This window comes from Lathamus discolor, chromosome 6 (assembly GCF_037157495.1).
Source record: "Lathamus discolor isolate bLatDis1 chromosome 6, bLatDis1.hap1, whole genome shotgun sequence".
Taxonomy (NCBI): Eukaryota; Metazoa; Chordata; class Aves; order Psittaciformes; family Psittacidae; genus Lathamus; species Lathamus discolor.
The window spans coordinates 88,147,470-88,173,434 of NC_088889.1; the positions used below are offsets into that span (position 1 = coordinate 88,147,470).

The window sequence follows — 25,965 nt, forward strand, 5'->3', positions numbered from 1 at the left end:
TGTAAAACCTTGGCTTTTGAGAGTCTAGTAGCTCAGTCTGGGTCAACGTGTGGTACAGGAATATAACACTTGAGCCAATTTGCAGTTTTCTAGGGCTCAGCTGTTTGTACAAAGCAGAAGGCACACACCAGCCATTGGCAATCATCCTGCAGATACTGAGCTAACAGTTCCAGGGCAGCACATTACAATCCTGTAGGAACATTATATTTATGTGAAAAGGTGTGGAGTTATGTGATAAAATGTAGAAAGAAATGATTAATTGGGAAGTTGCAGTGATTGCTGATACTGTTATGCCCCTTTGACTGTCTCAGTTGCCTGCAGAGTTGCTGCACTGGGATTTACTTGGCAATTAACCTGCTCCAGAACGGTTTTTCTTCTCCCCTGTTAGGCAGAATTTTCCACTGGGGTTACTGTAGTGTGAAGTTGATGAAGCACAGGTTTTCTTTTGCCCAAATGTTAGCTTTTCCATGCATAAACTCATCATGGCTGGAAGTCAAGAAAATCAGGCTTAAAAACAAGAGGGTTTTTCTCCTGTCAGAAAGAAATAATTGCAGTTTTTCAGAGGGACACTCTACTTAAATCTGAACCTTGAAAACTTGAAGGTGTCACCTCACTATCCATAGAAAAGCTGTTGCAGTTCATTTGATAAGACCCACATCACTCACTCGTGGCTTTACCGTGTGAACACCATGCCCACATCATTAAAACTTTGGTACTATCCAGACCTACATATCTCCCATCAAAATTCACTTAAGGTTGTTTTAAGACACTTCAAAACATTTTTAGGATATTTCCTTTCTCTGCTACCTAGAAGCCTGTTTTTCGTGAGTTAAGCTGTGCAGGGTTCAGGAGGAGCAACAGCCACAGCTAAAAATTACCTCATACACCTTTTTCATGCTTAATAATATCAGTATTTGAAAGTGCTAATGTCTTCTTTTTTTCAAGACCCTCCAGTGAATCTGTGTACCCCTGGGAGCTGGGAATTCCTTCCTTCCTGAAGAATAAGGGTCACATTTCTAGCCCTGCTTACCTGCGGGATAGTCTTCTAAGCTGTGAAATGCTAATGTGTGTCAAACCTTTCCAGTGACACAAAACTGAATCTCAGCCATCCGTGGCATCACATAGTTTAACAGGGGAAAAACTCTAAACTTCATGAAGTAGGCTAATTATTTCACATTTTAATCTCTGAAATTGCTTGGGGAGTTTAGAATACCAGAAGAAATCTCTGCTGATAAATGAGTAGGCAGAGAATCAGTAAAAACTCTACGATAAATGAATTTGTCACATGCTTCAGCAATTTATCATTCATTTCCATAATTAATCACAAAGCTCTGAAATACATTGTATTCATATCATCTCTGTTGCTACACCCACTGCAAATGGCATATGTATTTGATAAAAATAAGGAAAAAATTAAAATGAGAATTTCAAGCAACAGAAATTTAGAGATCATGAAACATAAAGAAAATAGAAAATCAACCTCTTGATCTTTTTGGCTTTCCTATAGCCTTATATGAGTTCAGTCAGCCTTGGTATATAGTTTGGAAAGCTCTGGCAGTGTGGTCTGTATAGGAATATTGTCCTTTTCTTTGTCGTTTGCCAGCCCCTCCCTGACACACAATATAATGGCAATCCAGAGTCAGTGGGGTACAGGATAAAGTTCTGGCGTGTGGATGTGCAGTCTCCTGCCCTGATGAAGGTTATTAATGACCGCTTGGAAAGAGAGTGCACAATTGAAGATCTGGAGGAGTGGACAGAATATGAACTGCAGATCCAGGCTTTCAATGCCATTGGGGCAGGACCATGGAGCGAAGTAGTGAGAGGTCGTACACGGGAGTCTGGTAAGTCAAAGCACTGTAGCTGCTATGAAGGGCACATCTGAAGTTCAGTGTTTTCTGTCCTTTTGTTCTTGGTTGGTTGGTTGGTTGGTTTTGGGTGGGGTTTTTTGCTTGTTGATCCATTAAATCTAAAATGAAAGAAAAAAAATCAATCTCTAGTTACACTGAAGGCAAAAAGACATATAGACATTTGAGGGTGTTATTTATTTCTTTTATTCCTACCCTGCTTTATTGCAAAAACCTGCAGGTTATGTATTTAAAGCAAACAAAACAACCTCTCCCCGTTCCTGCCCTTATTTGGCAGCAGTACAGGCAACACAAAGAGAACCTTGTCTGGCTGAGCAGGTCTCTCACACTTCCTCTCCCTCCCCACTGCACTATTGTCCCTCATTCTCCACCTTTCCCTGTCTGCTTCCAGGCTCAGGAGGATTTTCTTGCAGTTGTGATTATCTGAAATTTAATTTCAAGCACCTAGTAGCTCTAAAATGGCACAAGTTCTTTTAGAGAGCTGAAATAAAATCATTATCTAGCTGAAATAAAATAATTATCTGAGCTTTTGATAGCACATTTTCAAAACTGCCTTCTCAAATTGTGTGTACAAGGCTATATAGACATAACCTGCATATAGACCTAGAGCACATGTACTGTCTTGTCTTCCTGAATTATCCATACCAGCATAGAGACTTCAAATATCAGAAGCAAACTCTCAGTCTCACAGAACAGTAAATTATTGTTAGCTTAGTAGCAACAGTAAAGACAGATCTTGAGAAGCTGTTCTCCAGCTGTTAACTTCCACAAAACCTATTTCCAAACCTACCCTACATGCACCTGATAAATTAAAATTTATATTGCAAGGGAATAACAAAGTGGATGACATATATGGTTTAAAAGTTTAATCATAAAAACTTGTAGTGAGCTTTAGTTATGCCATGTTCAACACTGATACTTGTTCTTATTATTTTTTCCCATTTTTCTTCCTGAAATGTGTGTTGGAATTTAATCCTATGCATACCCTACAGTCATAGACACATGTATATGCATGTCTGTGCACTCTGTACTTGGTGGGAAGTGTGAACCCACTGTACACAGCAGGATTTGGTCTGCTGGTGCAGATAACTACCCTTTGAACTAGCTGAGAAGAAGTCTAAACAAAATCACCCCCCTCCATTAAAGTGTTGCTTTTTGAGAAGTAGTAATTGAAAAGCTATTGCCAGAGGTATTCTAAACAAGGCATGCTTGTGCTGGAGTTAGAGATAGCGTGACCCAGACAGAACAGTTTTGAAGTGTTCAGTATTATAATAAAAAGATATCACATTCTCCACTTTCTCCTTTCCACTGTTCTTCAAACAATTCTTTTGAAATGTAGTAAACACTAAGATTAAGTCATTTCATAAAACCTTAGGTTTATAGTGCTCTTGCTCAGCATCTGAAGATCAGAGGTTACATGTGTATTTGGCATTTCCTCTAGCAGTATTAAAAGAAGGTTGACTTGAAACTGATAGGAGGAGGTGCACAGAAACCAGGATCAAAATAACACAAAGCTGTGATCTAGGCCATAAAGACTCATTTATTTTTTTCCATGTGTTTTCTTTGATACTAACATCTGATTTCTTGAATAGAGCAAGTCAGGGCTCAGACTTGGCTGTGTCTTCTTAGATTTAGAATATAGAAGAAGCTGGCATAGCAGCAAGCTGCATGGGAGAAGTTCAGAGAATCTGCAGTTAACCTGTATGGAGTCAAATGGGGTTAAAATGCAAATAAAAAATATCTTGTCATAGCGAAAGGTCAAAGCACTTTTAGGTCTGTCTTTTGAACTATAAGAACAATTCTCTGTATCACGTATGTTTTCAAAGTGCTTTAAAAGCAGATGGCTTAAGTATTTATCCATTTTAAAGACAGAGTCTTAGGGAAATTGGTTTCCCTGGTGCAGATTGTAAACATCCTTCACAGCTGGCCAGAAGTGCCTTGGCCATGATTATTCATTGGCAGAACTCATGGTTCTGTATTTTACACTGTCCAAAGAGCCTAAGAAGTTAGAGCTAAATCAACTCATTGCATCTAATGACAGTGCAGCCACTGGGGTCCAAACCCTTTATTGAAAATAAAGCTGTACTTGAGCACTTCTGTTTGTTCTGGGATATGTGGTCCTGTCACTAATAGCTGAGCACCCATGCTAACAGTAAAGGAGCAGCATGCCCTTACAGGTACTCTCTGGTTTCTGAAGCCCTTGCATATAAAATACATTGAAACTAAAGAAACTATGAGAGAATAAACAATGCTGGAGGTTTTGGTAATCCAGGCTTGAAAAACAGTTGGGAAACCCTAAAATGAAAATCTAGGATAAGAGTTGCAAGCAGCTGAAGATGGAGGGGGATGAATTAGGATTCTTAAACAGGACAGGTTTTATCAATCCAGAATATTTTATAACGCTAGAAATTAAGTAGCTCATTTAATTTTACAGTATAAAATAACTGCAGAGGAACAAGCTCAGTTTCTGCTCAATAACTGACACTGTTAGCAGGTACAGTATAGAGAAAGCAAAAAAAACACTAAGCCCTCTAATGTGTTAGAATAACCTTGACAGGGCTGCTTCTTTTTAGGTACAAACCCTCTTATTTTCAAACAATTCATCTCAAATACACCTAACCAGTGCTGTAATATTTTCTGGGCTCCTAGTATTCAGCTGTATAAATGTGCATACACTTGCCTTACAAAAAGCACCTACTATACAAGCATGGTCACATATCCATGGCAAGGATCAATCTCTGGATTTTTCAGAGGCTGACCTTCATGGAGCAGTTACTTTGGTGTGATAAAGCATTGCTTGATAATTCAAATGTGCTCCAATGTCACTGTGGGGATTTGTCAGTTTATACAAGCAGCAAATTTGGCCTGCGGTAGCTAATTTTATAGGCAAAATGGTTGTGTACTGCAGCTCTGCTGCTTTTGCCATGAACCTTGCTCTAAATTTGCACTTCTTAATTGACATCAGATGTACAATATGCCACTTTAATTTTTACTGTCAAAAAACAGTGATGGATGTTGAGCTAAAACGAGCTGCAAAAGAGAGAGCCATTGCACCCCACTAGCTTTCTTAGGAAGCCAGAATACAGGCTGGCTTATTAAAAGCTGCTTTTAGCCCTGTTAGAGACATAAAACAGCAACATTTGCTATTTGTCAAATGTCAGATGTAGAAAGAGGATGCATGATCTTAGATGCAAACAGGAATAACCTTAAAAACTTAAGTTCTTATTGACATTCCAGTACAAAGCACCAGTAGCTCTATAATTTCTTATGTTTGATCTGAAGTACCTTGTGCAGCTGGCAGTGTGCTGAATTAGCTCATCATTTAGTTTCAGTATTTATTGTTCATTTTGTTCAAGCTTTAAGATACTTTTTTTGACACTGTTGCTTGGCTTCTGAACTGTTCTTGCAGGTTACTAATGAGAACTCTGCTTTGGAGCTTATAATAAAGTCTTCAGTGCAACTGTTAAGGAAATCAGCATTACAGAAGGGAGCTTCCAGAGGAAAGAGGGCTCTTTAGGCCTCATTTAAGCCATAATTAGTCTTAGCAAACTATAATTTCTTTGTATTACTATATCCTGAGAGAGGAGGGAGGTCAGAGAAATTAATGTTGTGATTCAATTAGTTCTTAAAGGGTTGATCAAAGTCTGTTACTTGATAAAAGCCTAGCAACTATAAGATCCATAATATCACTTGCAGGTCCTGAATTCATACAGCCACATATGAATAAAATCCTCAACACTAATACAAGAACTGCAGAACTAAAGCACACTCAATGAACTCAAGTTATTTCTGCCATTTTAGCATTGGGCTTAGATTCTTTTCCAGAGAGAAGGGACAGTTAGCTGCTCTGGCTGGAAGTGGGAATTAAAAGGAACGTGGGCTAATGAATCTTCAGATAGACCATGCTCTGCTTTGTTAGCTTTCAAGTGCCCCTGCCAGCAGCATGGCTGTACACACACCTCAAAGCAATCATGCACTCAGGGCACAGCCTCCACCTTCTGTGAGCTGGGGAAATCTCAGGGCTGCTGATCAAACAGGAAATGAAATACTGGTAAAATAAACTTTTTCTCTCTTCAGAGGCTTCAAACCAGATAAAATAAAAATAAATGTGGCTGGAAAAGGGCTTCTTTCCTCTACACATCCTGGTTTCCTGCAACTCACCTCCACCCTTTCACCAGAAGTAATGATTCATGTGGGAGTAGCTTTTGTGGAGATATACAGATAAAGTTATGGCAGCTCTGCAAAGACATTCATGGCTCCTGGTGATCTATTTTCCTTTAATGTAATTATATTCTCGTGAGGGATAAATCTAGGGTAAGATTTTTTTGAAATAAGAAAGGGCACTTCAGCATTGGAGTTAGGAAAAGATTGGATTTTAGTCTGCTGCAGTTATGTGCTGGTGTCCTGGTTCTTATGTCCCATATAATTGGTAGCAGGGAAATTGTTTCAAAAATTACCACCTCTGTGGTTAACCTGGAGTGCACAAGGGTTGGGAGTGGTACAGTCTGGTTTTCAATTGATATTAATTCTGGTATCACACTTCTTTCATTCATGTTGCTAGGAGCTTCAGGAGATCGCCTTCACAACAGCAGATCTGTCCTTTTATTCGGACAGCCGGGAAAGCATTACTTTTGGCAGTGATTCATGCTCTTTTTTGTGATACATTCAGGACCTAATCAAGCCTTACTGTCCATAAGTGTTCATTTAACATAAGTTGGTGAATGTTCCCTTGAGGTCTGACAGGTGTATCATGCTTTAGAAAAGATTGTACCCTTTGGATGTTGGAAATGCTACAGGGAAAAAAAGATGCAAAAGGGCAGCATAAAATGTGAACTCTTAAAAATAGCCTCAAATTGTGCTTGTGTAACATGGCATGCTGTTAAGCTTGCCTACAGAAGCCTGCAGTTGTGTGGTGGTTTTGCAGCGGTTAGAGTTTTAATGCCATGAGAAAATGCAAGTTTGCTCTTTGGAGTCAGAGAAAATTACAGTGTTCCTATGCCATCAGTTCTAATGATGTTTCACATTTTGTAAGAGCCAATTTTGCATCATAAATGAAATAGGCATGTCTTTCATTTACTCCGTACCAGTCTCTGAAAATATACCTTGTGTTAATGTATCCACCTATAAATGATATATTGCAAGGGTTAAGCACTATCACGTAATTAAAAGGCTTTGAGGTTAAAGAACTTCTCACTGAATGGGGAGTGCAGTGCAGTGGTTGAAATTATTGCTAACTCTAGAAAAGATGCTATAATTTCCTTTCAGATAATATAGGAAGCTAGGCTGGTACAAAACTTCTTGTTAGAACAGGTAGTACCATAAGGTAAACTCCCGTTCATAAAGATTTCTAACTTTTGGCATAAGGAAATGAAATGTATGGCAAAGAAATACTAAGAGATAGAATTCTGTGGAAGTCCAGCTATTTAAACTTGATTCTCATTAATGCAGATATAGAGAACTTGAAATTTATTAATATCTGTCCATCTGTACTGTCTATCTGTAGACACTGATTAGGATTAAATGTTTAGCTTTTTACAAGCATTGTGGTTTCTGAGATGATCTGGCAAGAAACTGTGAGGCAGGCTGAAATATAACAAAGGTGTAGATTCAATACAAGAGAGGAAGGGATTATCTAGAACCTATTCCAGCCCTTTTGTATTTGAATACTCTTCTATGGGGTCCTGGCACAATCCTGAGCAAAATGACCTGGTATATCTTACTGATTTCTGCTTTTTGATTCCAGTTCCCTCTGCTCCTCCCGAGAATGTCTCTGCTGAAGCTGTGAGTTCAACCCAGATCCTTCTGACATGGACCGCAGTCCCCGAGCCCGAGCAGAACGGTCTCATCCTGGGTTACAAGGTATGCAATGGGAGTTTCATGCTTATTTAATTTTTAATGCATTACTTAGATATGTTTTTCATTTGTTATTCATTATTCACCTGCTGGCTATTTATATTATTCATAAGTCAGCTAAAGAAGATGTAGGAAGTGTGCTGTTTGAAAGGGGTGATTGGTGATTATAATCTCGTATTTTGTGAAAAAGGAGGGTTTGGATGCTGGAGAGGGACTCTTCATCAGGGACTATAGCAGCAGGACAAGGGGTAATAGATTCAAACTTAAACGGGGGAAGTTCAAGTTAGATATACTGAAGTTCTTTACTGTGAGGGTGGTGAGACACTGGCACATATCACCCAAAGAAGTGGTAAATGCTCCATCCTTGACAGTCTTCAAGGCCAGGTTGGACAGAGCCTTGTGTGACATGGTCTAGTGTGAGGCATTTCTGCCCATGACAGGGGTTGGAACTGAAAGAGCTTTAAGGTTCTTTCCAACCCAAACCATTCTATGATTCTATGAATGTAAACTGTATAGCCCTCTTTTCAGTCCTCATGTAACAACCTTTTTCTTTCTATTTTTTATATACATTTATTCTGCAGATACTTTTCAAAGCAAAAGATTTAGACTCTGAGCCAAAGAGCCAAGTCGTAAGAGGTAACCACACACAGTCTTTCCTCCTGTCTGGTTTGCGGAAGTATGTGCTCTATGAGATCCAGGTACTGGCTTTCACTCGTATCGGAGATGGAGTCCCCAGCTTTCCTGCAGTTGTAGAAAGAACAAAAGATGATGGTAAGTTTAAACTAAGGCTGTTTGGAGATGCATATTCTTTTTCCAACTTTGAACCTAAAGGGCTGAAGATTTAGCAAAACCACAGAGACCCAAAGTCCCTCAATTCCTCTTTCCCTGCAGATCAGGAGAAGAAAAAGACTTCTAAAATTGTTCTCCAATGCTCGGTGTGGACAGTTTATACTGAAGACAAATTTTAAAGCCCAGTTATAAATTCCTATTGAAGTTCAATCATGCTCAAAAAACCAAAGAAGTAGAGTGCTGTAATTGAAAGCAATAAACAAATTTGGGTCTGATTGGATTGAAGAGGAGAGATGGAATTTGCAACTTCAGTAATCCATTCCCGTTTGATTTCCAAAAGGAATACGGCACTTACCTTGGAAGATGGTCATACCAGCTTCCTTTTGCAAGTGCTTCCAGCGCTCCCATGTCCAAAGTGAGCCCCTTACCACAGTGCTATGTGAACATACCAGTGAGGGAGCATTCCTGCTGATGGAGTTCTACAGAAATTCAGTCCAACTGTTAAAATATTCTTGGCTTTGCAGATGCTAAAGTTACCTTTAGCTTCATTACCTTTTCAGTATTAAGTGAAGGTTAATGTCAGTGTGAGAGGCTTCTGCGTATTGCTCCCAGTGAAGATGAACTAAAAGAAATGTCTCTTTTTTTCATCAAAATCTTTTCAGCATAGTAATGGAATAAACATTGGTTTCTACAAGCGACTTCATTAAGGTGATTTGGTTGGGCTGAAAACACCTTCAGACTTCTGGCTTAACAAGATACTTTCTGTGAAGTGCAGGGAAGGAGTAAGGGCATGTAGGGACAGGGATGGGGATGGCAACAGGGACAGCAGCTCCCTGACATTTTATTAGCCCTTTTCTCTTCACACTGCTTGTGTGGGAACATGGCTTTTCTTTGAAAGGAAACAAGGAGAAATTACCGTGAGGAGAACTCTGCAGGGAGACAAAAAGCACTCACTGAAATGTACATATCAGACTATAATGAGAAATGTTTAAAACTGTTTGTTTAGGATAACCCCATTATAGCAGTTACCCCTTAAGTGAATGTTGGCAAATGATACAAATTGTACTCCCATCTTCATACTCCTGACAGAAATATGTTGTGTCTCCGCTGGGCTCAACTTAATTAAAAGTATCATCAGGGGTAATGCAGGTGGAATTTGTGCTGCAGGGGAAATTTTGCAGATGCTAATGTATGAATTAGCATCTTCTCACCTTGTGAACCTGGGATGGTCAGTGCAGCCACCAGCCGTCTGTATTAATGTGCATCTTGCCTGCCTCAGGTTCTTCTGCTCAGACCTAAGTGCTTAAAATGCACATGTAAAATCAGAAGGCAGTTCAGAGCTGGTACTGATGACACAGAAAGGAGATATTACTCAATTCCAACAGGTATGAAGTGGATTAAGCTGACACATAACTCTCTGTTAAAGGCAGCTTCGTGACTTGCTTGATAGTATGCAGTCAGTTACAGGGACTCCTCACTACACTGCTGGGAGATAACACAAAGCTCCTTTGTCAGAGCATCCTGCTGAACACAGGTGTAGGAGTACGCTGTAGGGTGCACTGTTTCTGCATTATGTTTGGTGTCCGTGGGTGCTATAGGCATTTGGCCATGGACAGGATTCCTCAGAAGAAATGTGTGTTATGTATGTACATAGGCACTCCTAACTACCTACTTACTATTGGTAAGATATCAATAGTATCTTGCTTCTGTGCAAGGTGAGCAGCAGACTTAAAATTCTGACATACAATCCTTGCTAGCATGATCTCTTTCTTTCCAGCTCCTGGGCCACCTGTGAGGCTGGTGTTCCCCGAGGTGAGGCTGACATCCGTACGGATCATTTGGCAGCCACCAGAGGAGCCCAATGGAATTATTCTGGGTAAGGGGGAGCCTCCCAGGGCTGGGAGGAGAGGGCTGGAGACCAGAGCGAGCTCTGGCTGTTGGGTTTTCCTTCCCCTGGCATGTCCGATTAGAAACCACACATAAGCAAATCTGTGGCTAAAGAAAAGAAAACATGTTGGTGTCAGCTGAGAGACATGGTATCCTGTGGTGAGGAGGAGAAGTCTGCTAAGCTCCATAGTGTTCGTTTTCCACAGCCAGAATCACATGTCACTGAATTGTCATCTCTCTTCCCATCCACATTGGGATTTGTAACCTATTTGGCTGCTGTTGGGCAAACTGCCTGCAGAGCTGCAGCAGGGGAGAGCTGGATTTCCCCCTCCTTCTCTCCCTTTCCCAAACATGCCCAATGTTTGTTTCATGTGTGCTTCCATTTTATTGCTTCCTTTGGATAACACTGCCTGACAGGTTGCAAGGAGTTAACTCATACTTGGCTTTTCATCAAGGGACATAGAGGCAGCAAGGCACGACAGGTATTTGGGAAAAACCTTCTTACCTTTGCGCTCTCCTAACTCCTGGGCTGCCTTTGCAATATGCACACCAGCTGCTACTTGTACTTAAAACGTGAAGGTTTTTACAATGTAAGAATTCATTCTTGCCTCTAAAATTAAAGTAGCTAGTAGTTACCAGGAAATATTCTCTCCTCTGTTGATGGTAAACATATTTAACAGTAGTTCTAGTTGGTGAGTAAAGAGTTGTCTCTCAATTCTGAAAACAGAAGGAAAAGCTTTTGGGTTTTGTTTAGTTCGCACTCTGCCAGGCCCTTCTGCTTCTAATTTCACTGCCATTGTTCAGGCTTGTGTGTTTTAGCAATATTCCCTAAAGCCTCCATTGTTGGTGGAGGGTGCCTGCTTCAAATGCTGCTGCCTTGGTGGCATCCCTAAAAAATAACGAACCAGTCTTATATTGCATGTAAGAGTCAAGAACTAAAAGTGTTTGCTCCTGTATATAGTTTCCCAAAGTGATCCTGATGCCTGCATATGCGGGGAAATCATCAAATGGGATTGGAAGGCAGATGCTGCAGGGATTTTCTAGGCACGAGAAAAGAGTCCATGTGAAGCTTGGCAGAGTTTAGCAGTCAGAGACGGATCCATGCAGGGTTTCTCTGCAGCTTGAGGAAGCTGGGCTTCCAGGTTGTCTTGTGGGTTTGATTTGTTGCTTTATTTAAGAAACTGTGTGTCCTAGAACTTGTTCTCAGTAGAGATGGGGATTTGAATCACAGGATGTGGTTAAGGAGGAAAAAAAATCATTTGATAGAAATGATGAGAAAGTACAAAAGCGATTTTGCTCTCCCCACTGTGTTTCAGTGTCTCATGTTGCTGCACTTTGTCAGCCTTATTTGCTGAAGTTGCAAGCTTGGTGGAGTAGGAACTCTGTTCTGTTTTGTCTTTACAGAGTGCTTTGTGCAATTCATCCCCTTCTCAGTTTGTTCTTGCTCATTGCCACTACATTGGTAATAAGATCATTCGAATGCAGGGTTGGGAAGGAAGGAGAAAGATGTCCCTTGAAAGATGTCCCCTACATGCTTAGCATGTAGACTGATGTTCCTGATGTCTTGCACAGTCCATTCCCAGTAACGTATCCCAGATACTTGATACTGTCCTGACCTGACTTTTTTCTACAGCATTGATGGTGTAACTATGGTCTATGACCCACTATAAATTCTTACCCTTTTTCTGCAGTACACTTCCAGGTCTGTCAGTCCCTGTTTTATAGGTACATTAAGCTTTTTCTTTGTAAGCATGATAATTTGCAGGTACCTTTATTGAATTTCATACTACTGATTCCAGACCATCTCTCCTTATTATCAAGATCACTTTAAATGACACTCTTGGCCTTGAAAATGTGCACAAGCCACTCACAGTTTGGTTTCATTTTTGGAGTTTGCAAGTAGAATGCAATTCCATCAGCCAGGTCATTAATGATATCGAGCAGGACCAAACTCAATCCGGGAGGTCTCATGAGAGCTCACTTAACGTCTTCCCAATTTGTTGGAAAACTATTGGTAATATTTTGACCTATTTTTTCAAGTGTTCAAGTCAAAATATATAGTATTTTTCCTAGATCCTGTTTCTCTTGTTTTCTTTTGATGGGGTTGTGTGCAACCATATTAAATCCTTACTTAAAGTCAATGTGGATCATATCTACTCTTCCCACCTGGCCAGTTACACTGGCAAAATGGAAAACAAGATTATTTGATATGTATTATGTGCTCCAGACAAATACGTTTTGGCTGTGCCTTAGTACATGGATGCTTCTTTGTTGACTTTTTTTTCCCAGGATCCTTCTAGGTATTGAACTTTAGGTTGATTTGTTCATAATTCCTCTGGTTGGTATTTCCCTGTTTTAAAAGATAGGGTACTCTTTCCTGTCTATTATTCTGGGATGTCACCTGTCATCCACAAGTTCTTGAAGATAATCAGTAATTATTTGAAGATGGCTCCAGCTAGTTATAAAAGCACCATGGGGCAAATTTCATCAGGCCTTTCTGTCTTGATTACATCTAACTTAGCTAAATACTCCTTAACCTGTTCTTTATTCCATCCTACATCCCTATTTATATTGTTGTCAGGTTTAATTTGTGTTAAGTATCTAATCAGCATCAACTTTTTGTGTGTGTGAAAATGAAGCAATGGTATCTACCTTCCATTCTTTTCTGGCTCTCCTTTCTTGTCTTTTCTTCCCAGTAGTTGACCTGTCCTCCTTCTGTCTCTCAGATTTCTAATGTATTTATAAAACCTTTCTCATTGCCTTTGATGCCCTTGAATTTATAAGTCACTTTGCACTTCAGCCATTCTGATTCTGTCCCTCCATGCTTGTGCTGTATATTTCTACACTCCCTTAGACGTGTCCTATTTCAACCTTTGTCCAATTCAGTTTTGATTTTCAGGTCATTAGTGAGCTCTCAATGCAAACATATTGTACCTTTTTTCTTTTTGTCTCTTCAAATTGTCAGCTAAACCGAATTCCTTTTTCCCTTAGAAATCTTTCCCAGGGGGATGTTACCTGCCAGTTCCTCCACTCCACCTCTTTGAAGTTGATCGTCTTTATTCAATAGTTCTCACTCTTACTTTTTTTGATAGTAGAATGTTGAGGTTCATGGAAAAAGTAACTGCCAATGGCAGAGAGAAAAGTCAAAATTGCTCATGCTGGCTATGTCTGTGATCCTTCCTAAGAAGTTGTGCTTCAAAAATAGACAAAACCCCATGTGTGACATTCTAAATAAAAGTTACAAGTTTATTTTTTCTTTCCTGTACACCTTTTAAATCCCTTTACTGTAATGAACTTTGAAAACACCATTGTAACCCCCCCAGTCAAGTGCACTGAAGTAGACTTGTTGAAAAAAATAAGTTAACATAATTTTGTGCAGTGCCCTTTTATTCACCAGTGGGGTTGGAAAGAAAAAGCACTCACTTTGCAAGAGCAACTTTTACTCAAAACCTTTGAACTAATGTTCCTGCTCTTCTAGCTTTGTCCTCTGAGCATACAAGCACCTTTGCAGCTAACATTTTTGTAATCTATATCAAAACATGTTCTAGCATTTCAGAGAGAGATTAGCAGGATGAAAATGCTGGCAGGCACCAAGGGGGAAAACTACTTGTTTGTTTGTTTAAATATTTCACTGTGGAAGACTGCTAGGTATTGTCATTAATCCTGTTGGGAATATTAGACTGAGGCTTCACTCCCTCTTCTCTGCACTCAGTTCATATAGCACCCAACCTAGTTCCTGCAAATACTATTAAAGAAAAAAAAAATGCGTTAACGTTCACTTCTAGCTATGAGCTTCCCCTAAAAACAAGAGCTCAATTTGATTCCTTCCAGGCCCTGGTTAGTATTCCTCATGGTATCTTTGTATTTAGCATTTACCTGAAGCTTATTGCAAAAGAGTGTAAGAACTCCGCTGAGAATTAGAATGAAATTGAATGTAATCCATATTTGCAAATTCATATTTTGATCCTAGACTGCATTTGCACACCCACTGGCCCTTAAACAGATAAGCAGTAAAATCAACACACTGGATTGCTGCTCCACTGGGCAGAGCATCAGCTCCCAATATTATTTGGCTTTCCCTAAGTTCTGTGACAAATTAATAAGTGTTTGTATCTCTGCTTGCACCATGGCCTGCATGAATGGGTGCTGTCAGTTCTGAAGGGCTTTGTATGGTGATGAGCTTGAAAGCTTTTTTATATTCATGGTGTGTTGTCGTCTTCCTGCCTGTTTGCTTTGGGGAATCTACTGGTTGTGTTGCAATGACCTAACATTTAACAGGCATTTCAGACTGTTGCCATTTATTGAGTTCAGAAAGCATAGCTCATGAAACTGCTTGCAGTTGTGCAAAAAATACTTAAGAAGATGCTAATGCAAAAAAATAAGCCAAGTTTCAATGAATAAATAAACTCCTGACGAGTTCAGGGCTTTTTGTTTTTTAATGCTGTTTTTGCCTGGTGAATGGCAGAACTCCCAGTAGCTGAAGATATTTGGGATCTAATGCTGGGGGGGGAGAAAGAGAAATGAGCAAAACAATATGAATTCTTCTTATAGACCATCCAGATACTTCATGTTCTGTAAGATACTCTTTTCCTCAAAAAGATCTGATCATCTTTCAAAGATTTTACTTTCATTCATAACCTTTGATTTTATTATTTTTTTTAAATCTAAAATACCTGTGACATCTTATTGTCATAATCTAGTAAGGGAAAGAAGCTTCCTTATTCCTCTATTGCAGCAATTGCAGTTATTGCCTCTCATAGCCCTAGAGCATACATTAATTTCTCTTTGAACACTTCCCATTTACCTCTATTGATTTACCTTTTGATTTCACTTAACATTTCCTGTCTTCTCCCTTCCCTTGTTGATGAAATTCATCAACGTAATAATTTTACCTTTTTGATCTTACATTAGCCCTAATTATCATGAAGCTGTAGTTTAGATACTGTGTCTTCTGTACCACTCATAGAAAAGTGATGCCTTTTATGCTAGTGTGTATCCCGGCTGTCCCAAATTGTCTAATAGGAGAAAGTGATGTAGGGGATCAGAATGAAGATAGAGGATATCTCTCAGGTGGGCTGTAGGCAGCAATAAGAGCGAGCTGAGTTCAGGTTCAGAGGTTGGATATGTACCTTTGAATCAGAGCAAGGGAAGTGTTGAGTTTCTGAAGGCATGTGTAAAGGTGATGGCTCTGGTCGTGTAAACTCTGCCTGAGATATCCAGGAAAAGAGATGTTTACCCAAACTGTCAGCCAACACGATAGATATAGGAGAGGATAGTGAGGGCTGATAGTGTTTTTCACAGGGATGCATTGAAAGGGAGTTTGCAAAGCATGTCAGAGACAGGCTGTGACAAGTGATTTCTTCTTTCTCATGGCTAAATTAGTTTTTACACTAGCCAAGGATCCACTCTTGTGTAAGTTATTATAATGGCCTAGGTATGTATGTGTTGCTTTGCCTAATCTGAGCATGTTTGTAATTGGCTTTCCAGCATGAGTACCACCAGTTAGCAATAAATAGTTATCTTTCTATTCCCTCTTTACATTTTAACTACACTTTATATTTTAAGAGGTTTAGAAAAGTGAGGAAATTGCTCAACAAGGATGTGTCCCAGATATCAGACTTATCTTTTAATAACTAGATAAATCAATTTTTCTATTCTTTTAATATTCTCTGTTTCCCTCCAGGTCTTATTCTTTCTGTCTTATGTCCCTTTATCAAACTTCTTTAGCCATCTTTGTTGCTTCCTCCTTCATCTTCTGTGCTGCTGTAAAAATCTCCCCAGTGCTTTTCTTTGACTTTTTTCCCTGTTATAAAGATCCTACACCAAGGTTTCCACTCCTACATTCTTCCCATCTGTATAAACAAAATAATCCTAGTATATCAGTTCCTTCTGCCATTTGCTATCTGTCTAAAATGATCAAAATATTATAGTATTAAGGGTACAGAAATACTTCGGTGAGATATATTGGGTCAGTAATGGGAGAGCTGGTGTCGTGGATAAAAGAAGGTAGTTTGAAAGTGGGTAAAAGAAATGCTCAAAGTGTAAGACCCTGAGACTTCACTGGGATCTAAGCACACTCAGGAACAGAAAAATTAGGCCACTTTTTAGCTAGTAGAACAGAATAGACTATTTCAGTTGGAAGGGACCTACAGTGATCATCCAGTCCCACTGCGTGACCACTTCAGGGCTGACTGAAAGTTAAAGTATGTTGTTAAGGGCATTGTCCATATGCCTCTTAAACACTGACAGGCCTGGGGCATCGACCACCTCCCTGGGAAGCCTGTTCCAGTGTTTGTTCACCCTCTCAGTAAAGAAATGCTTCTTAATGTTGAGTCTAAACCTCCTGTGGTGCAGCTTTGAACCATCCTACATGTCTTATCACAGGATAGCAGGGAGAGGAGATCAGCATCTCCCTCTCTGCTTCCGCTCCTCAGGAAGCTGTGGAGAGTGATGAGGTCACCTCTCACCTTCTTTTATCTCCAGACTAGGCCAGCTCAAAGTCCTTAACTGCTCCCCACAGGACATTCTTTCCAGCCCTTTAAGCAGTCTAATGCTATCCACCCATCTGAGGAGATGTTGCTGTAGGAATATGCCTGACAGAGTAGCTGCTATGGGGTGTGTGAGGCAGCACAAGGTGAGCCTGCTCAGATGCTGAGAGCCTTTCACTACTGATGCCCCTTTTCAAATGTGGGTGCCCACAGCCTGTTAAGGCACTGCAGTGAATCAGCTCTGTACCCAAACCTATTTGTAAGTGCAGCCTGTGAGAGCTCAGGCTGAAGCTGCAGGTGCTTGGAAGAGCCAAGTCGCTCTTTGAGGTGTCGGTGCCATCAAATTTGTTCCATGTGAGGCAGCTACGGCTGTTGCTCCACATCCCCTAGCAGCTGCCAGAGAAAAGAGGACAGGGAAATACTGGTGCATCGTCAATGGCACTGTGAGAGTCAGCACACCAAAATTAATACCATCTGTATCCCAATTAAATTCTACTGTTTGTGACAGCGTGCACCCCATGCAAGTATGGCATTTATTCAGGAGAGCATTGGAATTCTGTGCTTTGTCTGTGAGCAGGCATGTGGCAATTGTTGCACATTCACAGTGGGGAAATAAATGACATTGATTTTGTGTAATAGCCACAGGTAAAATAAAAATCACATTTTTTATGCACTGACCTTCACAAATTAAGCACACCAGGTTTGGCTCTCCTTGTTCTTGTTGCAGCCAAAATGTGGTGGGAGTTGAAACTCTAGCTGGGATATTAATTCCAAGAGAAAGAGATGGTCTCAGGTGCTGTAGACCCCTTTCTCATTCAGAAGATGAGTAGAGGGTTGGCAGAATCATGTCATGACTGTTTTGTTTTCAGCTGGTAAAGGGTTGGCAGAATCATGTCATGACTGTTTTGTTTTCAGCTGGTTTGATTTGGATTTGTTGGCTGCCCTCTCTGCCCTGTGTAACTCCATGAAGCGTTTAATCATACAACTGTATTCAGCTTGGGCAATAAAAGCCGCACACCAGTTCTGATATTAATTGATTTTGGAAGTCGGCAGCTGGACTGAAAGTTACCATTGAGCTCCAGAAGTGAGAGACTGATTCAATTGCTGGGTTTACAGAATGGGTTTGAACATTTGGCAGTGTTCAATATTACCCCCCCACACACATACCTTTGGAGGACAGTTGTTGCTAGTGGTGCGTGAGAATTTTGGAAACCCTCCTTTGCACTGTTGGATCATTAATAATACCGGCTAAACTGTGAAGGCCTAATTATCAGGCAGGTTGGAATGGGGGTTATCACTTACAGGCATCAACAAAATTGATTATTAAGTGGTGTCTGGTTGAAGCAGGACCTTACAGCATGCAGGCTTCTTCCCTGGGCTGCGGGCAAAGGCAGCAATGTGGAATGACAGAAGAAGGATGGTTTTGTTGGCAGTTCTGGCATTCGCTGTAGAGATACAGGGGAGTGGGAGAGCTGAGAAAAAGACAAGCACTAAAAGCAGGAGCAAACCTTTACTTGAGCACTGTGGGGGCTGCGTGGTTTGGGCAATCCAACTGCTCTGCAGCTGAAGAACCTTTAGTTTGAGCCTGTGAGAGGGTGGAACAGCATGTAAGCATGTGTGCTTGCACATGCACAGGTGTGCTTGGGTGGAAAGCTGAAACACAGAGCGTTGTCTTGAAATGGCTTAACCAGGTGACATTAATTGCACGGACTCAGTTTGTTCCTTTGCCTTTCCAAAATGTTACCAGTATGCTCAGAAAGGATTAAGCTGTTTTTGTATCTTGTTGGTGTAAAGGATGGAAAGTGAAATCAGTTTCATAGCAGATAATATTCAGTAGACCTTTATGTGCCGGTATGTGATTCCCCTCTTAATGTATGGTGCCAGACTGGGGGAGAGCTGCCATAGAACAGTTTTATAGCACTAAAGGAAGTAAATTACTTGGGTATCAGATAAACAAGTAATTATGATAAACTAATAGTTTTGGTGCTCTTTTGTCCCTGCTAAGAAAAAAATCCTAACCCTTTTTCTCTCTCCTGTTGCTGCTGTGATTTCAGGGTATCAAATCGCCTACCGTCTGGCCAGCAGCAGCCCAAACAAGTTCACAACGGTGGAGGTTGGCTCTACAGTCAGGCAGTTTACTGCTACAGATCTCACCCCTGAGTCAGCATACATCTTTCGGACATCTGCCAAGACCAGACAGGGCTGGGGGGAGCCTCTGGAAGCCACAGTGATCACAACAGAAAAAAGAGGTAATGCTTGAAGCCACAGGTTGAAGTACTTTCCGTTGCATGCCTTGGAGCCTGTGCTGCACTTAGGGGAATTTTAGTAACAGGCTACAGCCTGTGCACCTCCTCCTTCTCACCCCATAAACCTGCCCCAATCCCATAGCAACATCATGATTTGAGAAACCTGGTGAGCAAGACAGACTTTTATGAGGCACAGTTCTTCTAACCTGCCAGGCTGTTGGAGATTGATTTTTCCATCAGCTGCTATATTGGCCATATGCAGCCTCTTTCTGCAGTCAGATCTTTTTTTCTACTCTCTCATTTTCTAGAAAGATTGAAATCTTAAGAAAGTAAGTGATGGATGAATTATATTGATTAGGGAATGCAAAATGAGAGGTGATGTTGCAGGATTTCTCCACAGCTCCTCCATTGTATGTCAGTCCTGACTTAACGTGTTAGTATCACTCTGGCCTTTCTCTGCTGCACATTCAAGCAGAGTGTTTGCATCTGGATTGCCCAGAATTTTTCTCCTTCTTGTATCAGCCATAAAATGGTTGTTTGCATTCTGAATCTCCGATCAAATTTTGTTCTGTAGGGAACTTACTTGAAGAAAGCAGGAGTTACATATGTATAAATGAAGCCAGATGCTTAGATACCAAACATATCAAAATGTGAAAGACATGGAGTATTTCAGAATCCGCTCTGCATCATTATTGTTTCTAATGCTTTGGCTCATGTACCTGCTCCATTCTCCAGTCTTAGAACAAATCTCTAGAGCTGCCAGTTAGAAAAAAATGTATTTTCTACCTCTGCATGAGCATTTCTTATTTTTTAAAATTCAGTGCTAAAAGAGAATATATTGATAGAGAGCATGAGTGTAGGTTTTCCTCTGGTCTTGTACCATATGCCAGCATGGCTCCCTTGTGCATCACTGGATTTTTTGCCACCCTGACCCATTACACCGTTGAATATTGATCTTTAAGAAAACTTCCTCAAAAATTAGAACCATTCGACTTCTGAGATTCATAAAAATCACAGTTCAGTGAGAAGCACACTTCGACAGGTAACTAGGGCAGACTTCCATTGATGTCTTTCAACTATTGTTACCACTTTTGCATGTGCTTATGTGCCTGGTCTTGGCTTTTGCCCAAGCCTTGCTTTCTAATACAACTAATTATATTTAGTTTTAGTTCTTAAAGTGCGCTTACTTAGCAAACTCTAGCATTAAGTCCTTTCTACACCTTGCAAGTCACTTAGAGCAAGAGTAAGGATTTCCCATGCTATTTGCCCACAATATCTTACTTAGTATTTTCCTATAACTCTTCTAAAAGAGAAGATACTGGCCTGGTGTTCAACCACCAGCAGTGAGGAGCTGTGGGGTGCAGTTCAGCTGCTTCTGGCCTGCGTGGTTGGTGTTAAAATTCCCACTGGCACAGTTCTCCAGGTCATGTGCAGCCTCCCCAGTGCATAACAGTGCGCAGTCCTCAGAGAAAGAACCTCTAGGACTGTATTAGGAAACTTAAACTGCCTCTGCTAAAGATACTGTCCATCAAAGAAATTTATCAGCTCAAGGTTTCTCCCACCGTTGTCTTTGATTGCTGTCAAAGTTTAAAGTCCAGTATGTGGAAGTTTCAAAAATGATCCACCATGCCAATAATGTGAGCACTCAAAGCTCAGAGCCTTTTCTTTTCAGCGAAGTGTACTTACATTTCTCAGACCATCCACAAGCTGTTGCTGGATACGCAGTAGCTCAAGGCAGAACTTCCAACTCCGCTGTGGGAACAATGATCCCTTGTTGCTATCAGTGCTTTAGGGTTATCTTGAATAGACAAGTCATAGTATAAAATGAACCCTCTCTCTGTTTGATGGATGGCTTTGCTGTGTCTCTGTGCATGCTATGGAACCAAGTCCCAAGGCACTGATCGTTAACTGAAGTGATCCCATATGTAAAGTGTAGAGAGAAGAATGTGTAATCTCACATCAGCAAGAGTGATGAGGGGATGATAAAGAAATTTATCCACTGCAGCTATTCTGCCAACAACTAAACAAACAAACCAACCTGAAACTTGTATATATGGCAATAAATACTCTACAGTGAAAAGATATTTTATTAACATTAATAAAAATGCATTTAATATCCTTATAGTCCTTGATGGCAGTCACAGAAATTCCCCTGAAAGTTAGCAAGATCAGTCACTCTTGTCATTAGAAATTCCTTGGATAATCTCAATATAAATCTTTACATTTTGCAATGATACCTGTGATTTGTAGATCCCAAGTTGCATTGTAGCTGTATTCTCCTGAGGTTCTTCTGTAGTGCTTTGAATCTACACAGTGGTGTGATGCCCTCCACAATCGTTAACACCAGTGATCAGGGCAGAACAGAGTCAGAATATGTAAATATAGTGAGAAATTAAAAGTAGTCCATTGAGTCATATGGCCTGGCCTTACGTTCCTGCACAAAGAGCTCACCTTAGCACTTGCTTGTGGCTAAACTCCTATAAATAAACTCCTTATACAAATGGATTTGTACAAACAGTCAGGAAGTATATCTTGCAACACATGAGATTTTAAGATCTCCCATTAGCAGCAGAAGGAAACCCAATCATGGGAGACTGACTGCAAGATCTGACCTGCCCAAAACTGCAAGCTGGTTAAAGCTTATCAGCAGAGAGTATTAAATCCCTGCACAACACTTGCTTCGCCTGATAGAATAACCCTGAATACCTGTCTCAGCCTGTCAGTGTAAGGCATTGACCTTCTGCATTGTACTCTGGCTCACAAGCTGCTGGCACCGAGGGCTTCCTCCAGCTAATAGCTTACAAGTGTTTGGGCACTGATGTCAGCAAGAGCATGCTGCAGAGAAATGCCAAAACATACAGGAAATGGTTTTAGGGGATGGCAGGGAAATGAAGTGCTCGCCATGCCGGCACTGTGAGAAATCGGGCAGGCAGAGGTATGTTTATGGAAACAAGTGCTGATGAAGTTGAATTGAATTGCTTCTCAAAAGCAAGTCAGTGTGGTGTCTCCAATCAATTCCTGCTTTATTACATGCCACACATTTTAATCAGAATCAATAATCTTCATGATAAACAATTAAACAATTATTCCTCACTCTATAGAGTTTCTCTATGGAAATCGATGGAGTGCAGAGACACAGTGACGGGAAAGGAGATCTATATAGGAACAGTTGGGGACTGGCATGCTTACACCTGCATTACCATTCCCTGCTTCATCTAAAAGGTGTATGGGTAATTACTCTGGAGAGATCTCTTTTAGCATTGGCACAGGCTGGTTTGACTTTGCTGGTTCAAGGTTAGTGGGTATGAAGGGAAGAATTGAGGAGGTGTGGAAGTGAACTGCAGCAGGTGCTCAAGCCCCAGCTCTGCACCATATCCAAGCTTGGGTTTGGAATCAGCAGCAGCAGGAGCTGCTGATGGTTCCCAGTTCCTTGCCAGAGTGAGCTGGTGCAGGAATTCAGTATCAGATGTTAGTCATGCACTTGGAGTCTGCTACACAGCAGCCTGTTCCAGCTCATCTCTTCTTCATGCCTCAACTGGGGAGCAGCTGGTGGAAAAGGATGCTACATAGCAGAGGGAGAACATAGTCCCATGGTACCAAGTAGTAAGTACTTAAAAAAGTAGTAAGCACAGGTTAAAAAGTTAACTAATTTACAGGCAAATTCAGTCAAAAGAGCAACTGCAGTACAAGCATAGCTGAGTTTAATTAGAGGTTTCCTTGGTTTGCTTGGCTGCTGGTCCTAGTGATTCTTCCTTAACCTGCCAGGCTTAGACCAAGTTTGAGGTCTGTTCTAGGAAGGTATATATTCAGTGGAGACCTTTTATGCAGAATCAGTTTTACTGGTCTTTGCAGTAGAAAGTTAAGGAATGGGATGGCTTTTATACTTTGGGCAAATCCAACACTTCAGTCTTCTATGGTGTTACCACTGTGACAATCTGATCAGGGTGACACGTTTTATGTTAGCTTGAATTTCCTCTCAAAGCAGCACCAAACTGTGATTTACTTGCAGAACGACCAGCACCTCCCAGGCAGGTGATGACCCCCCAGGGTGATGTGACATCACGGAGTCTGCTGTTGACATGGGTCCCTGGAAGTGATGGATCTTCACCAATACGATATTTTACAGTCCAAGTGCGAGAACTGCCAAATGGAGACTGGCAAACCTACTCCTCTTCCATCAGCCATGAGGCAACATCCTGCACTATTGAAAGGTACCATACGATCTCAGGCTAGCGTAGAAATTCCCATGCTTTCCCCTTCCAAGGGTTAGGAAACTAAAGCAAGCATCACTCAGCTTTCATAGTCTTTTGGGGGGAGAGAGGTTAAGTGAGGCCACTGTTCCTGTTTTAGAGGTGGTGTTATGAACAGCAGTTGAGAGATTTGGGGAAGGTCATGCAATAAATCTAGTTAAAGCTGGACTGCAGTGCATCTTTTTGAAGCCTTTCCTGAAAACTCAGCACCGTAGATAACGTTACTGAGGCTATATACCATAGGTAGCTACACAGTTGCTCTGTAAAATACACAACTAGTTAAAAATCCTTTCAGCAGTGACTGGTATTAAAATCCATTCTCAATGCTGCAATGCAATTATCTCTATATAAGCTTTCCCAGATGAAATGGGAACCATTTTTATCTGTATTTTCCATACTGAAGTTTATAGATAGCATCAGAATGTTTAAACTTTGTTACTCAGGCTTCATTGTATCCTCAGTGATGCTGTTGTAATTAAACTCCTTGGAACAGCAGTGAAAGCAATTGAATGTCTGTGCAAAGGTACTTGTTTTGCTGTCTATTTCCTCTGTTGATGAGCTAGTACAAATCAGATTATTTCTAAAAGGCCATGAGCTTTTGGAGAATCAAGTATTCAAAGCATCCAGATGCAGATTTTTCAGGTCTGTTAGAAAAATATCAGTGGCTATGGTATATGGCAGCTCACTGGTCATGTGCCAAAAAATACGGATCTATTGCTATTCTTTTGTCTTAACTGCAGAAAAAATAAAGCTTATTAATTATAGGTACAAATATAGACCTAATACATTGACCTTGGAGGTCTTACACCCACCCTGAATTTATACACAATATCTTTCCAGTCAAAACCTGTAAAATCAAGGAAACCAACTATGTCATTTAGACTTGACATTGGCATTACTGAAAGCAAAAGATAAGAGAAATAATCTGAGATTACTCAAATTATTCAACTTGCTCTAGGTAAGTAATAGTGTCCTAATAGAGTGGCACTATTGAAAGAGATTTCTTCTCCCCCTTGCTAAAAGCGTTTTCCTGTCAAAGTCCAGAAGAGAAGTACACAGGTGGGAGTGCTGCCCATCAGAATGCATTATCCCTTGCTGTTTAATTATTCCTTCCAAGTAACTTGCATTTGTAGTCAGTATTCTATCTGCCAGCTGATGGCTAGACACTACCAATTAATTAGCGAAATCCCCCATAACTCACAGCTCTGCATTTCTAGCCTTTGCAAGTGACTCAAAATCAGCCTCCCCCCCACCTTCCTATGCCAAGCCGAGACAGAAGGATCTTTGCGAAGGTTATGTCAGCTGGAAATCACTCTTTGCATATCTTAAAGCACTGCATAGATAAAAGATCTGCAGGGACCATGTTGTTACTCTCTTTATTAAATAATCCAGGTAATAGCATTAATTTGAAATTCAGTAGGAATAAAACACACTGATCAAACAGTATAGTGTAGAGGATTAGCCAGAAGGCTGGTGCTCAGAATTCCAGTGCCTGTTGTGCCCTGGCTGGCCCTGGGCACATTGCCAAGCTCCTCTCTACTTGTCATCCTCATCCATGCACTGAGTATGAGCTGACCCACAGATCTGTTTTGAGGACATCTCAAGCAAAGCTCCTTGAAAGCCAGGTTTTGCATAGCCATGGAAAACTTGAATGTCAGCACATCTTGTCCTTTCCAACAAGCCCCAGTCATAGGCTGCTCCACGAACTGCAACTTCATGGTGGCTGTTTTCTGGAGCCTAACTCAACTATGAATCCAGTAGTGTCTTCAGGAACTCAGGCTAATGGAAATCTGAGTTGATGCTGATGGCAGCAAGAGTGCAAATAGCCTCATGTTCAGAGGAAGCTGGGGGAGGCTGCGAAGAAAAGGAGATGTGGAGAAGAGACAAACTGCTCAATGTCTTTAGGTTCCAATGGGCAGGTTCTGTGTAGAGGCTTGTTCTGAGGCCTTGCAATGATGCAGAGAGATTTCAACCTTATTTTTGACATTCCACAGCTTGAACCCCTTCACCTCTTACAAACTGCGAGTGAAAGCAACCAACGACATTGGAGACAGTGACTTCAGTGCAGAGACTGAGGCAGTCACAACTCTGCAGGATGGTAAGCAAGGAGGAGAATCACCATGGAATGGGCAATGGGCTTGTTCCTGGGCTTGCTGGATCCGCTGCAATGCATTCTCCACAAGGACTGTGGAGTGAAAATTCTATAACCGAATCAGTTTTGTTCATAGGAGATTGATACAGGTAGTAATGAGATGTGGCTGAATTAATAGAAGGCAGCCTTAAGTGTCCTGCTGTGTCCTCTCATCATGAATCATACTTTCAGAAGTCTCAAAATGGAATTAGGTTCCATTTGATTGGCTTACAAACTTTGCACTAACCATTATCTTTGCAGAAATTGAATAATTTACAAGAGATCATTAAAAATAAATGCAGAACCATGCATACATTTGAAGAAGTTTCTTCACTTGTTTTCCCACACAATCCGCACCGGTCTGCAATATGGCAAAATTGTTGAGGTATAGGTAAGAAAGAGTATGAAGGTCCTGGAAACATGAGCATTTAATCCTGCAGATCAGGGCTAATAAAC

At 40.8% G+C, this 25,965-nt stretch overlaps 1 protein-coding gene across 3 annotated transcripts in view; it reads left to right on the forward strand.

The window, feature by feature from the left end:
* The window catches only part of SDK1 (sidekick cell adhesion molecule 1), a 420,202-nt gene that overhangs the window by 334,529 nt on the left and 59,708 nt on the right, over positions 1-25,965 (forward strand). For all 3 annotated transcript variants that reach the window (XM_065684560.1, XM_065684562.1, XM_065684561.1), the window contains exons 26-32: positions 1,604-1,841; positions 7,609-7,724; positions 8,300-8,489; positions 10,285-10,383; positions 18,937-19,131; positions 23,138-23,339; positions 25,373-25,476. In XM_065684560.1, the coding sequence (XP_065540632.1) occupies positions 1,604-1,841; positions 7,609-7,724; positions 8,300-8,489; positions 10,285-10,383; positions 18,937-19,131; positions 23,138-23,339; positions 25,373-25,476 (1,144 nt within the window). The remainder of the gene's footprint in view (positions 1-1,603; positions 1,842-7,608; positions 7,725-8,299; positions 8,490-10,284; positions 10,384-18,936; positions 19,132-23,137; positions 23,340-25,372; positions 25,477-25,965) is intronic.